The sequence below is a fragment of the Xiphophorus couchianus genome, chromosome 9, assembly GCF_001444195.1.
Source record: "Xiphophorus couchianus chromosome 9, X_couchianus-1.0, whole genome shotgun sequence".
NCBI lineage: Eukaryota > Metazoa > Chordata > Actinopteri > Cyprinodontiformes > Poeciliidae > Xiphophorus > Xiphophorus couchianus.
Genome location: NC_040236.1, coordinates 11,767,249 through 11,780,251, shown reverse-complemented (window position 1 = coordinate 11,780,251; position 13,003 = coordinate 11,767,249). Strand labels below are relative to the sequence as shown.

The 13,003-nt window shown below is 36.4% G+C and overlaps 1 protein-coding gene across 1 annotated transcript; it reads right to left on the bottom strand.

Annotated features, from left to right (window-relative positions):
• Positions 1-4,191: 4,191 nt before the first annotated feature.
• Positions 4,192-12,752, bottom strand: mindy4 (MINDY lysine 48 deubiquitinase 4). The gene is made up of 18 exons (XM_028028581.1): positions 11,806-12,752; positions 10,264-10,383; positions 9,965-10,182; positions 9,626-9,884; positions 9,332-9,549; positions 9,177-9,229; positions 8,996-9,096; positions 8,788-8,904; positions 8,590-8,681; positions 8,002-8,103; positions 7,367-7,430; positions 6,450-6,515; positions 6,291-6,358; positions 6,126-6,189; positions 5,695-5,856; positions 5,303-5,483; positions 4,888-4,966; positions 4,192-4,740 (listed from the first exon to the last, which is right to left on the bottom strand). Exons 1-18 carry the CDS (start codon positions 11,863-11,865, stop codon positions 4,692-4,694), a joined length of 2,073 nt encoding a protein of 690 aa, XP_027884382.1. The 5' UTR covers positions 11,866-12,752; the 3' UTR covers positions 4,192-4,691.
• Positions 12,753-13,003: the final 251 nt, after the last annotated feature.

Below are 13,003 nucleotides of genomic sequence, written 5' to 3'. Positions count from 1 at the left end.
TCTGGAGAATATTGACTGATTGTTTTTTGTTTAAGTAGTGAAAAATACACTGAGTCAGGAACACACACGTACACACGCCCACACACACACACAAGGGGGGTTGCTGATGGATAAGGCTCTGAGAAAACACAAACTACAAGCCAAAGATTACAACAGCTCTGTTCTCACGTCAGCTAGTCTCCACAGACCGAGAGGGAGCCTTTTCTTTCACAGGCTCATGCATTATTCACTAATAGTTTGGCTTTTTGAGCCATCATTATAGACTCATCCGTGGAAAAAGTTGAGTTGGTGAAGAGCATGTTTAATGGTGTGTACAGATACCGTCGCTGTGACTGGGATCTCAATCTAGGCAATGTTTCCAACTTGATATGAAGTTGCCTAGCAGGGCTATAAGTCATGTGATAGCATTTGCTCCACAAATCACAGCCTTCTTAAGAATGGAGGAGTTCAGCTTTGAAATTTATGCTTCACCCAACCTCTGTATACTTGTCAAACTTGCACACATAAATCCACCCTGAGCAACATGTGGCAAAATATGAAGTGATTACCTGAGCCAATTAAGGAAACGGCTGAAGCTATAAAAGGATTAAGCTGCTAAAAATACAGCTTGCACCTCATGGGGATGCACAGGGGATCCCTTTCCCTCCGGGTGGGCAGGACAGGGACATTGGATCCTAATCTGAGGAGGATATCACTTATCTGGAGACAAACAGCACAGATTAGGAGAGGAGACAGAAGATGCACTGGGGATAGCATGTGGGAGGGCTTTAACACAATTACACACAAGCATCAAATCCCCTTTCTGGTACCTTTGAGAAATTTGGTGTAATAAATAGTAAACAGAGACCAAAGCCATGCCATTTCCTTCCTGTCAGACTGCATCCAGCCTTGCCAAAGCCCAGGGGTGAAGAGAGGAAACACCTTAATGTCGTCACCTTCTGCTCCAGTGTTATGGCCAACAGCTTCTTAAGCATTTTCACATTTCAAAACCACAAACTTCACTATGCTTTTTGGAACTTTTTGTGGTAGACCAAGCCAAAATGGTGCACAATTGCACATTTTTATTAAGCCTCTTTTAACTTAATACATCTAAATAACATTAATTACAAAAAAATTCCACTTGTGAGATATTTAATCTTAGAGGTTTCCTAGGCAACACTAGAAGCAGGAGGAATGAAGACCAAAGAAACAGAGCAGACAGGTCGAGGGTAAAGTTATCAAGAAATTGAAGGCAGGGTTAAGCTACAATGCAATATTCCCTTGAAATATTTCATAAAGTCCTGTTTAATTCCAGACCAAAATACAATTGAGAACCTCTGACTGAGTTTGACCAATTTTTTTTTAAAGAAAAATAAGAAAATGTTTCAGTTTGTAGATATTAAAAGCTCCTGGACATATCCCAGAAGTCTGAAAATTAATGCAGCTGCAGCTCATTCAGAACCCTGGTGCTCATGCTCTTCACTAAAACTAGGAAAACAGACCCTCGGGTTAAAAGTCCTCACACTGGCTCCCTGTAGCTCAGATAATATACTTTAAAATACTTTTGTTAGTTTATAAATAACTGGATGGCTTTGCACCAAAATACATTAAAGATCTGATATTGTGTCAACCTTCGAGACCATTCGGGTCTTCTGGTTCAACTTAGATCAAACATGGAGAAGCAGGATTAAGTTTTTATGCTCCTCTAATCTGGAACAAACTTTCTGAAAACTGTAAGTCTAAACCCATTTGGCAAGCGTTGCATTCAACTGTTTCAATTATAATATGAACTGAAACATCCTTAATTTTACTCTGTAATTCAACTTTATTTTCTGTGTTACAATATGTCGCCACAATCTTCTTTTTGTTCTTTCCTCACGTAAAACACTTTGTCTTGTGGCTGCAATGTGTCAGGCAAATAAACTTACCAACAGTTGGTTTTACAAAACATTGACTAAACATTTTTCAATTGTTTTATTCGTAAGAAAGTATGTTTTTAAAAAGCATGTCATTTTACTTCAACTATAATTTTTGCACAACTTGCTTTCAATCTATCACATAAAGTTAAATACTTTTAAGGTTGTGGTTTTAAAGTTGAAAAACCGTTAATACTTCAAAGGCATCGTCAAAAGTCTTTAAGGTGAATTTGAACCTCTGGAGCCATTCCTTCATTGCTGCGAACAGCTCACTAAGGGCATTCATTGGCCTGATTTTCGTCTTTAACCCTGCAAACACAATAATATGCTTGTCGAACATATTTCATGCTGACACACAAGCATGGTTACTTATGACGTATATCAAACCACTTCTCCCCTCATGCGCAGAAGAATTTTCTGACAAAAGTGCACACGATAATCCAATTTTGGAGACCCTTAAGGCTTTATTCAGGCAAAGCATCATATTTATAGTGCATGCAGTAGCCACAGTGGCTGTAAAACTGTCAGAGGGTGAATAGATTTACGCCATGTCTCATGATTAATTCATTTCTCTTCTTATGTCTTTTGGGGAATGCACAAATCCCGCATGAGTCACCAATAATATACATTCAGATAACAAGGTCTCAATTAAGAATTTGCCAACTGAAAGATGAATGAGCTGTCATCATCTCAGCGAGATCTTCCCCAACGGTTTCATTGTGCCAAAGGGAAAATGTTGACAGTAAGTAAAACAGGTTCTGTTTCGTGAAAATATGTTGATGAACATTTTGACCCAAACCACGGCTGATCAGTGATTTGGTCTGTGGTGCAGCAGTTTGACGAGGAGGGAGCTTCTGGTTCTGCCAGCTGAAGGGTCTTTGATCCCCCTGTGCTTGAGGTATTGGCAGTAAGTCTCTGCCACCCCCTCTGCATGTCCCACACTGACAGTGCTATGATGCCTTTCAATTTGAAGAAAAACCAAAACAAATTACTGGAAGACATCTTTCTCTTCGATCCTTGTTATCCCAACCTGTTGAAATCATGTGATCTCAGTTTATTGTACTGAAAGAAAAAGCTTGAAGCTCATGATTAAAATGAACAAACAAAAAAAAAATCTTAAGACAATAAATATGTTTTATTACAGACAGTGATATTTTGGATTATTTCTTATTTAAATGTCAAGGTTAGTAACATGTCTTAATGTGAATGTTAGTTTGAGCTGAACTGTGAAACCAGATGATCACTGGAATCCTTTAAACCGAATGTGCTCATTAAGTAATTATTCACATTTTGATTCCAGTGATAAAATTAGATACATTAATTTAAATACACTAATTAATCAACTGAGAAAAAATGACGATTTTTCCATCAGATTTTCAGTCTAGTAACGGGTAAAAGCAAGGACGTTGTTTGCTGATTGGATCTGATGCACGCAAAAACAAAAAGACGATGTTCAACAGTTATTGTGGGTAAAAATAAATAAAGTTTCCATTTACATGCGACTAAAAAAACAAAATGTCCAAATTTATTTATACCCCTCTCACTAATACAAGGAAAAGCCTATTGTGTACTATAGCAACCAAACACTACTACTGTACATACGAGCTAATGACTTTCCACTGATATTCTTTAAGGTTGAAAGGCCTCCGTCTCATCAGTCTCAAACTTTGAAAATTTAATCAAATTGAGCCACTTCACTTTTTTTGCCTCAATGAGATTTGCAAAGGACATGAACGCTTTTTAGTCAAGACTCTCAGAATCCAGCACTATGCAAGGATCTTCAAGATTTTACAACCAGCATTGCCCACATTCTTATAGAAGCCGTTTTTATTGATTTTTGCTTTAGTTTTTTTATTTTTTAAACCTTTTATAACATTAATCTTGCAAGAGAAGTTATCACTTGTGACTACCACATTCTCTGAGTTTCCAGTGTAGGGTCACTTATGGTTTTTTTAATACTTTATATGAATACCACTGTAACTTTGTGACATTTAGACATTTTCATCTGTTTACTCAAAGAAAACATCTGTTCACAATTAATCTGTGCAAATAAGATGCTTTAGAAAAACATGGAATATTTGGAAGGGTGCAGAGGCTTAAATATTCCCACAATCTCACAATCCAATAAATCAATTTTAGACAACCTCTTGCAAACATATCCACTCTGTTACTTTAAATCTAAATCTGGTGAGTGGGTATGATTAATTTTGGGAAAAAATGTAAAAACCTCCGTAAGAGCAAAATAAGAAATACATTTGCTAATTAAACAAAGGAGACATCAATGTTTGTAGAAAATTCTTGTTTTATTATCCACCAAAAATAAAGTTTATATACATAAAATTGTGGTGCAAAGCATTTTAAAAGTATTGCTAAATAGTAAAAGGCCACAGAAAGTTTACATTTACAGTTTGTTTTTTTATGAAATATTCAAGACTCCTTGTAAATAAAAACTATCTCATTTAATAATAAATGTGATTAAAATGAAATATAGCTTTTCTTAAGGAAAAAATGGTTAGGGCAACAAGTACAATGCAGGAAATTGTTTTTTAATATTGACTATTTTAACCATGTTTTGTAATTGTATTGATTTAAGTTTTACATTCACATTTTTAAATTAGAATTTAAACTTTTAACCCCAGACACTGAATTTATGCTGTGACTTGTTTTTTGTTCATTATATTTTTCTCTTTAGCATGTTTTGTAGGGAAGAAAAAGATAATTTTACAGTCAAAATAACATCAAAATGGTTACATTTGAACACAGCCATTATTTGAACATTTTAAACAGCATGATTACTCAGAGAATTGGTTCGGTCTCATTCCAGTTGACTGATGCATCTTTCCACCTGCATGAAAACAAAACCAAACTTTTTAGGGCACGAAGAACAAATCCAGGTAAGCACAAAATAATGTAGAATTTTTATTTAACCAAATTTATCAGTTATTGTGCACATTAAGAAAAAGGGGAAAAAATGGGCAAAACAAGGTCCTACTGTGTCCTGATGCAGAGCTCAAGTGGAGGAATTAGATCAGCATCAACTTGGTGGTGTTTCTGTGCCAATTTGCCGAGAGCTGAACAAACAATTCACATTTTTAGTTTGGTTCAAAAAAGGTAAACTAAAAAGTAAACTTTCATTAAAAGAAAGGTCCAAATAGATGAAAACTGTCAGTGAGGTAAAACATTGCAACAGCTGTTCATGCATAATCTAGGTCTAAATCAGTCACTGTCTAATGTACTGCAATTAGAATTAGTAGTATCGAAAGGGAAAACGCACTAATCAATAAGTATTTCCTGTTGTCGGGGAATCAGGAGAAACAATCTATAAAAAACTAAGAACATATTTGAAGCATGTGGCTGCATTTAAAAACAAAGATGATTAGATCTAGAGAACTACAATACAAACATACAAACAGTGAGGCGGATTTCCTCCTGCTGATTGGCCAATCCATCATAATAATACAGATCAAACTCCAGGTCTTCATCTTGATTTGTCAATAGCTCCCTCTGCAGGCCAAACAGCACACTGAAGTGACTTTCACTGCACACCACCCAGATGGGGTAAGAAGGAGACTTCAGGTAAGCCCCCACCTAAGGCAGACAATATGAATATTTAATGTTTTGGCGTATAAACGCTCGTCTAACACAATTGTAAAATCGCTTCTGTATGCAGTAAGACTCCGCTGATGACAGAACAACTTGATTTATACTAGACAAAAAAATCAGCTGCACTGTGATATTCTGTACTTGCAAGTATCCCAGATGTGTCTACCAGCACCGTGAAGAATTCAATACAACTCACCTTACAGATATTATAATGTTCAAACAAGGACAGCAGGCCGACTTGGCATTGGTCCTTAATTCCCTTAAGCAAAGTCATGTTGCCATTTCCTGAGTCCAGCTCTATATTGTTGTCAAAGACGTTAGAAACAGCTCTGCCACAGAGCAACAGATTCACCAACTCCTGAAGGTAGGGGAAAAAAAAGAAAAAAAAAGACAAGCATGGATGAAGGATGGACAGAAGGAAGAGGTAGGAAAAAAGATTGGAGGTCAGGAAAGGAGGAAATATACAAGGAACAACAACATTTAGATGGGATTGTTAGAAATATTTTTTTGTCTCTCGTTTTCTTCTATTTTGTACTGAACCAGACCTGGAAAATACTCAAATCCAGAGTTTGTAGAAACGCTGTAAATTTGGCTTGATGTTATCCAACTTAAATAGATTGTTCAAACCTGAGTGCAGTAGCCATGAGCTCCTATCAGTGGGGTTGTATGGAGGTCCATGTCCTCTCTCACTCTGAGAAGATAAAAAAATTAATTAATTAACAATACAATCCAGTTCAAAGCAAGTTCTTCAGAATGTCTTGTTTTGAAGAGACACAAAGGGTTTGCATCTACTTTTCAATGGATCGAGAAAGAACAGCTGAGATGACCAGCAGGACGCATCCGAACATCCCCATTTCATACTGGGGAATAAAATACAAAGAACAGAAACATCAAAACAGAATATCTGGCAGGCAAGACGGGAAAAACTGAGAAAAGTGGCGAGTTCTTCACCTGCTCAATATGCTGCTCTAGAATGACCTGCAGATCTTTGATGTTATCCACAGAGAAACACGTCATCTGGATCAAAAGGTGTTTAGAAACACATAAACTTGAAAATAAAAGCTTAACGAAAGACAACAAAAATACAGAAAAACATAATAACTCAGCATGAAATTTTGGGCCTTTAATGATACAACTTGAATATTTTTTACAAATGAAAATTATATTTACAAGTTGGAATTTGTTGTGGATAATCTACACAAGCTTAAATGTATATACAGTACACCAATTTAGACGCCCTTTGTTCCAGACGTTTTGTAGCTATCAACCATATTCAGATAATGGATGGACTGATGGTTTTGTGTCATGGACTCTAGTTTTAAGCATATACCATCAAGCTTTGAATAATGTTGAGGTCTAGACCATATCCAAAGTGTAGCTTAACTTCGCTTCAGTTTGGGTTTCGGATAATGGTCCGGTTGGAACCTGATTTTGTCCAAGTATTAACTACTCAGTTGTTGATTTAGGGGGAAACTGAATAATTAATCAATTTACTTTGTGCGATGCACAAGTATCACTGACAGCAACGCAGTCTGAAAAAAATGATGCCACCACCACTATGCTTTCTCATTGTTCTTTGAACTGAAAGCCTATCAATCTTTGCTTTGTCCGACAATCGGCCTTTTCTCCTGAAGACACTTAGCTTGTCTATGTGGCGAGCACTTTCTAGGTGGGCAGCAAAACTAGTCTAAGAAAAGATTAAATAAAAGTTAGACAAGTTTATAAAAATCAGAAAATGTGTTTGTCCTAACCCCGAAACATCATTAAAAAGGCCAAAATTAAGAGAACATTAAATTATATGATGAGTGTCCAGTATGTAAATCTCTGATGGAAACTGTCCTATCGTACAGACAGAAGAACCTTTGTACCTTTTCAAACAATTCCTCAGATCTGTAGTGTCCAAATGTGGTGAAATGGCTTCTTCCTGAATTTCTGTTATTTAAAAAAAAAGATGAAAGAAAGCAAAAAAATTTAAACACTTTAAAATAGTGGTACATCTGGTCAAGCAGTTCCATAGGGGAGTTCTAAGATAAATAGGTTTGACAGGTGGTGGAGATGTGAACCCAGTTTGTCAGAGACTACTCATCTGAATCACATACTGAACTGATTTGACCTTAGATAACATATTCTCACAACTTGAGATAAATACGAAAAGACAATGGTGTGGTTCTCTGTGTTAGCTAAAACCCTTTAGTGACCTAAATAAGTAAGCTCAGGTTGCAGCAGATATTATGTTAAACAGTAACATATGGCAAAATGAAATCATTACTAGACAGCAGAATGAATAAGATTATTAATTCATAGTTTAATTCATTCACCACTACAAAACAAGAGGAAAGATGAGCAAAGAATAAGAAAATTCTTCCACAAACCCGTTCTGACGCAGAGGTCATTACAGCAATTTTTTTACCTCTTTAGGGATCGACTTTCGAGATTGTTATCACACCTACAAATGTCAGCGTAAGAAGCAGGTATTTTAACCAATTAACAGGCGTTGTCTTACATTGCAACTACAGCTTGTTTTTCCTCCCCGGCTCTCCACAAAACTTCAGCCAGTGCCAAAACAAGACAGTGTCTTCTGGTGCTGCTGGAAGGTCTTAGTCGTCTGAAAACAAAATGAAACGTCAGTCTTAACAACTTTGTCTGCAGTTCCAATCCGGATGATACAGACTATATATATCAAACAAAAACTAAGTTGTGAATAATTCTTAGGTGGAGAGAAAATAATACATGGCAGAAAAGAGAATGCAAGTAATTTGTGTGCAGTTTTAGATTGGGATCAAAATTTTAACTACCATATAAAACCTTTTAATAAACCATCTTTCAATTATCTTACAAATGAAACATGCTGACGGCAGAATTATAATGTGTCGATGACTTTCTTCAGGAGGGAAAGTGAAGCTGTCATGGGAAAAAAAGTTGACGCAACAAAAAGACCAAACAGCCAGACTTACAATGGTATACTTAGAAAAACTATATCACATAAAATTACAATAAAACACATTATAGTTTGTGGTTATGTAGTGCCAACATGTGAAAATGTTAGATTAAAACCCAGAAAGGCAAAGCTTTGATGTGAAAGCTCACTTACTGAAGGATAACATCTCCGCCATCAGTGTTTTCAAACAGAAGCTTCTTCAGAAAAAATGCTTGAATTGATGCCAGGACTCCACAAGGACCACCCTGAAAAAAAAAGAAATAAATAATAAACTTATTAAGCATTAAGAGTGATTTCAGACATGAGAATAAATATGTACTTGAATTTATTTTAAAGTATGATAAAAATCACCTTTCTCTGCACAATCCCGTATCCGAGGTCATGTGTGTCAGAAAAGGTAAAACCCTGATTCTTCCACTCAGTGCTAAAACAACTTAAGCTGGAACCCAGAAGAATTGTTTTCAATTCCTAAAAGAAAAGCAACTATTAAACAAACAAGCTCCAATCAAACAGAAACAGTCTCTGGCTGGTCTCTGTATCGGTGCTGTCAGAAACACACCATGGTGTTGCGATGGTCCATTGGACGGCCTGGAAATTTAAACTTTGAAACAGCGCTACGAAGAGACACTTCAGGCAGACCACCAGAGTCATCAATGTCATCTGAAAATGTAATAAAACACATCCATTTGGAAAATCAAGTTGTTAAACACATCTATGACATTTCTTTCTTTCAGGCTTACCTAAAACCATCTCAGCCATTTTCAGCTCATGGGCATCTGGTTTCATCTGTACTCTTCAAGAAACAACAAGATATAAAAAACCTCTGATAACCTTCTGAATACACTTTCACTACTATGAAAACATACGATGCAACTACTAACAAATGAGTATTTACTTTATTGTGTTTACTGTTTTTTGTCCTTTACTTCTGAAGTCCTTTTCTTCCTGGTTTTCTTCTTTTAAATCAATAGACTCTAGATTTTGTTCTTCGCAGCTGGATGTGTTTTTGGCAGTCAACTCAAGTCCACCCTGAGTCTCTCTGCTTTCCTGATCCCTGATGAACAATGGTTGAGAAACTTCAACCCTTTGACTATGCCTTTTTCTGTTAGATTCCTGAAATGAAAACATAATTTAATTATGGAGGAAAAATATCAGAAATATACCATCTACAGGTTTCTAAGGTAATTACCTGAGCTACTGGTCCGGCCACCATGCCTCGCCTGATGCGGCTAGTTTTGGTTTTCGAGGTGACCCCAGCAATCAAACATTTACTTTCTTTCTCTTTTCGGGTGTAGTTCTCCTTTTTCGAAGGCATTGGTTGCTGGCCTTCTTGGTAATCTGTGTTGTCAATTAAGAAATCATTTGGATTCAAGGAAGTGGGTCCATCTTTCTTTGAAATCATTGTTAAGTCTGTCACCGGAATGCTGCATATTTCTTTCACTTCAGAACTGTAAAATAAAAAGTCATGCAAGTAAAATACAATAGCTTCAATTGAATAAAATAATGCAAGTTTGTAGCTGTTAAATACCTCAGTTCACTGTGTTTGGTAGAACAAATCGCTGGTGTAATTTCATCTGCTTTTGTTTCATTTATCATTGATGGTGATCCTGCACGGTAATCAGATGCTGCGCCTGTATTTGGGACCACCTGTTGAGAGTCTCCTGTGGTGATATTTTCATGGTGTAACCGTTCAATGTGATGCTTCACGATGATTTCCAACAATGTTTTCACAGGCGATTTCTGAATCTGCAATTTTAAGAAAGTCAGTTGCAGACTATTTAGGCAGATATGTATACAAAGGTGTGGCATTTATTATGATGAATTTACCTTATTTTGTCTGTAGAGATCTTCAATGTTAAGCATCTGCTTCAGCAGTGATCGGTTATTGATACTGGCAGGCGTGCGTGGATGTTCCTCATCCATACAAGCAATGGTCCTTTTCAGGCCCTGTGCAAAAAACACCACAGAATGCATGAATGGATGGTGGGAAGGCAATTTTGTTTATATACAGCAACAGTTAGAAAAGCTCCTCGAGAAGGCCAGCTCTGTCTTTGGACGCCCCCAGTGCAGGAGGTGGGAGACAGAAGAACTCTGTCAACACAACACCAAGGAGCAGCAATATCACAGATTATTCCTCCTGGGAGCAGACTAGAAGGAAGACATTATAACCATTATACTCCCAACAAACTCAAAACATCCCTGCTGTTATTTGCTTAGTTTTTTCTTATTTCAAATAACATTCCTGCTGTTTTTTTCATAATTCTGTTGCTTGTACAGTCTATTGTTTTTAAACACAAATATCCATGCATATTTTTCTTCAAATGATCCTTTTAATCTGAATATACCAATTGTAATAACTGTACTACTTTTCTTATGTTGGAAATTTGCCCTTACTGTACAGTCTGTTATTCAGATTTTTAGATATTTTACATTAATGTAAATATGCCTGCTTCCACTTATCTTTAACTTGCTGCTGGTACACTTGGATTTCCCCACAATAGGTCAATAAATGACATTTCTATTCTATTCATGCATAAGTGTGACCAACAATCAAAGAAAAAACTTCAAAATACTATCATTGGCACGCTGACACATACTGTATAAAAAAGTTAAATGACAAATACTAATTTACTTAAAACTCGTACTTCAATCAATGATACCTACTGGACAAACAGTTAGCATAGTGACATTCTTTGATCAAAGTTTGCAGGTAAGAATTGTTATGATTTGTCTGATTTCTGCACAACCCAGCTCTATCAGGGAGTTTGTTCCAGAGGGAAGAAGAATACAGGTTTAATTCTCTCTCACCGTGACCAGTTCTGCTCCACGGAACATAGAATAAGATGGCTCTACATGGTTCATAAATTTATTTATTTAGGCTCAAGAGCAATGGAAAAAGTATGAAATCTTCAGCAACATTTGAGCTGCAGCTGTTTGTATAATATGCATCACTTTTGCCTATGTCCTGTTTTGACTAAGTTTGTTGCAAATCAGACAAAGCAAGTACGCTGGTTAATAAAAAAAAAAGATTAATGATCATCGGAAAACATGTAAAAGTCTGCTCCGATTAATATATTCCAATTGCTTTATCAATGAATTGCATATTAAGACACATAATAGTCCTGATATTGCTCCAACCTCCAGTTTTTCGATCACTTTGGGGGTTTATGCTTGATTCAGTTGTTCCCTTTATATATGCAAATGACAAAAATAAAGCAAAAAGTCAGCGTAAACACCATATCATGGAACATGTCCCAAAATAACATGCTGACCACTGAGAGGGTGATGCTAACACGAGCTAGGTAGCTAGTTAGCTAACGGTCTTCACAGAAACCGAGTTCTGTTGACCCCTAGCCTTCGCTGACTTACCTTCCTGCTCAGATATTCCCGCACTAAAGACGAAGAAATTTCTTCAACCGAAGGGACCATGATAATGGTAGCGTGTCCAGCTGCAGGAAATTCAACAAAAACGGCAGTGGGCAGTTTACGCTGCCCTGCGCCGACACCGCAGATCTTCCGTTAGGTGGATGGAACAATAACGCGACGAGATCTCCCAGGAAGAAATACTGTCGTTAGCAAAGTGTTGACTGAAGCGGCGCCTCCTCGGTTGCTGCTTTAATTAAACGAAATTGTTGTACGTGTACATACTGGTTGTCAGATCAGGAAGACTGATGGTTGGTGGAGGGCATCAACATGTTTTATAGATCAGTGAAACTGCGTAGCTGGTTGTTCGGCAACGCGTGTTACCATGGTGATGAGAGTCGCTCTGGTGTTCCACTAAATTATGCTGTATTTCAGAAAAACTATCTTGGTCACCATAAATCCTGTAGTTTTGATATCCGGTTCAGTAATATCCAAAAGATAAAAGTAAAATGTGAAAGGATAACATTTAACAATCAAAAAGCTTTGTTGTAAAGAATCATATTTACCAAAGACATATTTGTCTTTGCAGAATTGTTATTCTTAAATGTGGAAGAAACATACATATATAACCTAAGGCTGTAGTTCCCAAAGGTGGATCACTAAATGGAATCCTGAGATTATTTTCACCTAAATACCAAAAGTGACAATGAAAAAGCATAAGCCTTTTAGTAATGTTGCTAAAGATGAGAGAGAAAAAAAACAACAGGACTTTTAATGCTAATTGTTTTGTCCTTGTACCATTTGTTCACTGATTCTGTAAAAATGCTTATACTCAGCAAAGAGTTGAGGTCATGATTTAAAGTGACTAAACCATTATTATTTATGATTCACAATATTCATTATCATTATAAAAACATATAGTGACAGAAACTGCACACATTGACGGTTTCAATCATTCATCAAAAAGATGCATTCTTTTATTTTATTAAAACTTGTTCTCTATTTATAATATAATAAGACAACTCATCAGGCTAGCCTACTTTTCATTAATTATCAAACAATAAAAGATTGTTCTTGACAAATAAACAATGACATCTGAATCAAGAATTTAGAGAAAATTGGCATTTTTAACATTGTTCATGAAAAATAATCAATGATCAATTGTTTTTGTCAGATTCTGCATATAAAAATTGGGATGTACACA

What these genes read in the sequence shown, in the direction of transcription:
- mindy4 (XM_028028581.1), bottom strand. Translation starts at nt 11,865, where the DNA reads ATGGTCCCTTCGGTTGAAGAAATTTCTTCGTCTTTAGTGCGGGAATAT. An exon ending in CTCATGGCTACTGCACTCAG is followed by an intron (nt 5,857 to 6,125) that starts GTTTGAACAATC and finishes CCCTACCTTCAG; the next exon opens with GAGTTGGTGAATCTGTTGCT. An exon ending in AACATTATAATATCTGTAAG is followed by an intron (nt 5,484 to 5,694) that starts GTGAGTTGTATT and finishes TGTCTGCCTTAG; the next exon opens with GTGGGGGCTTACCTGAAGTC.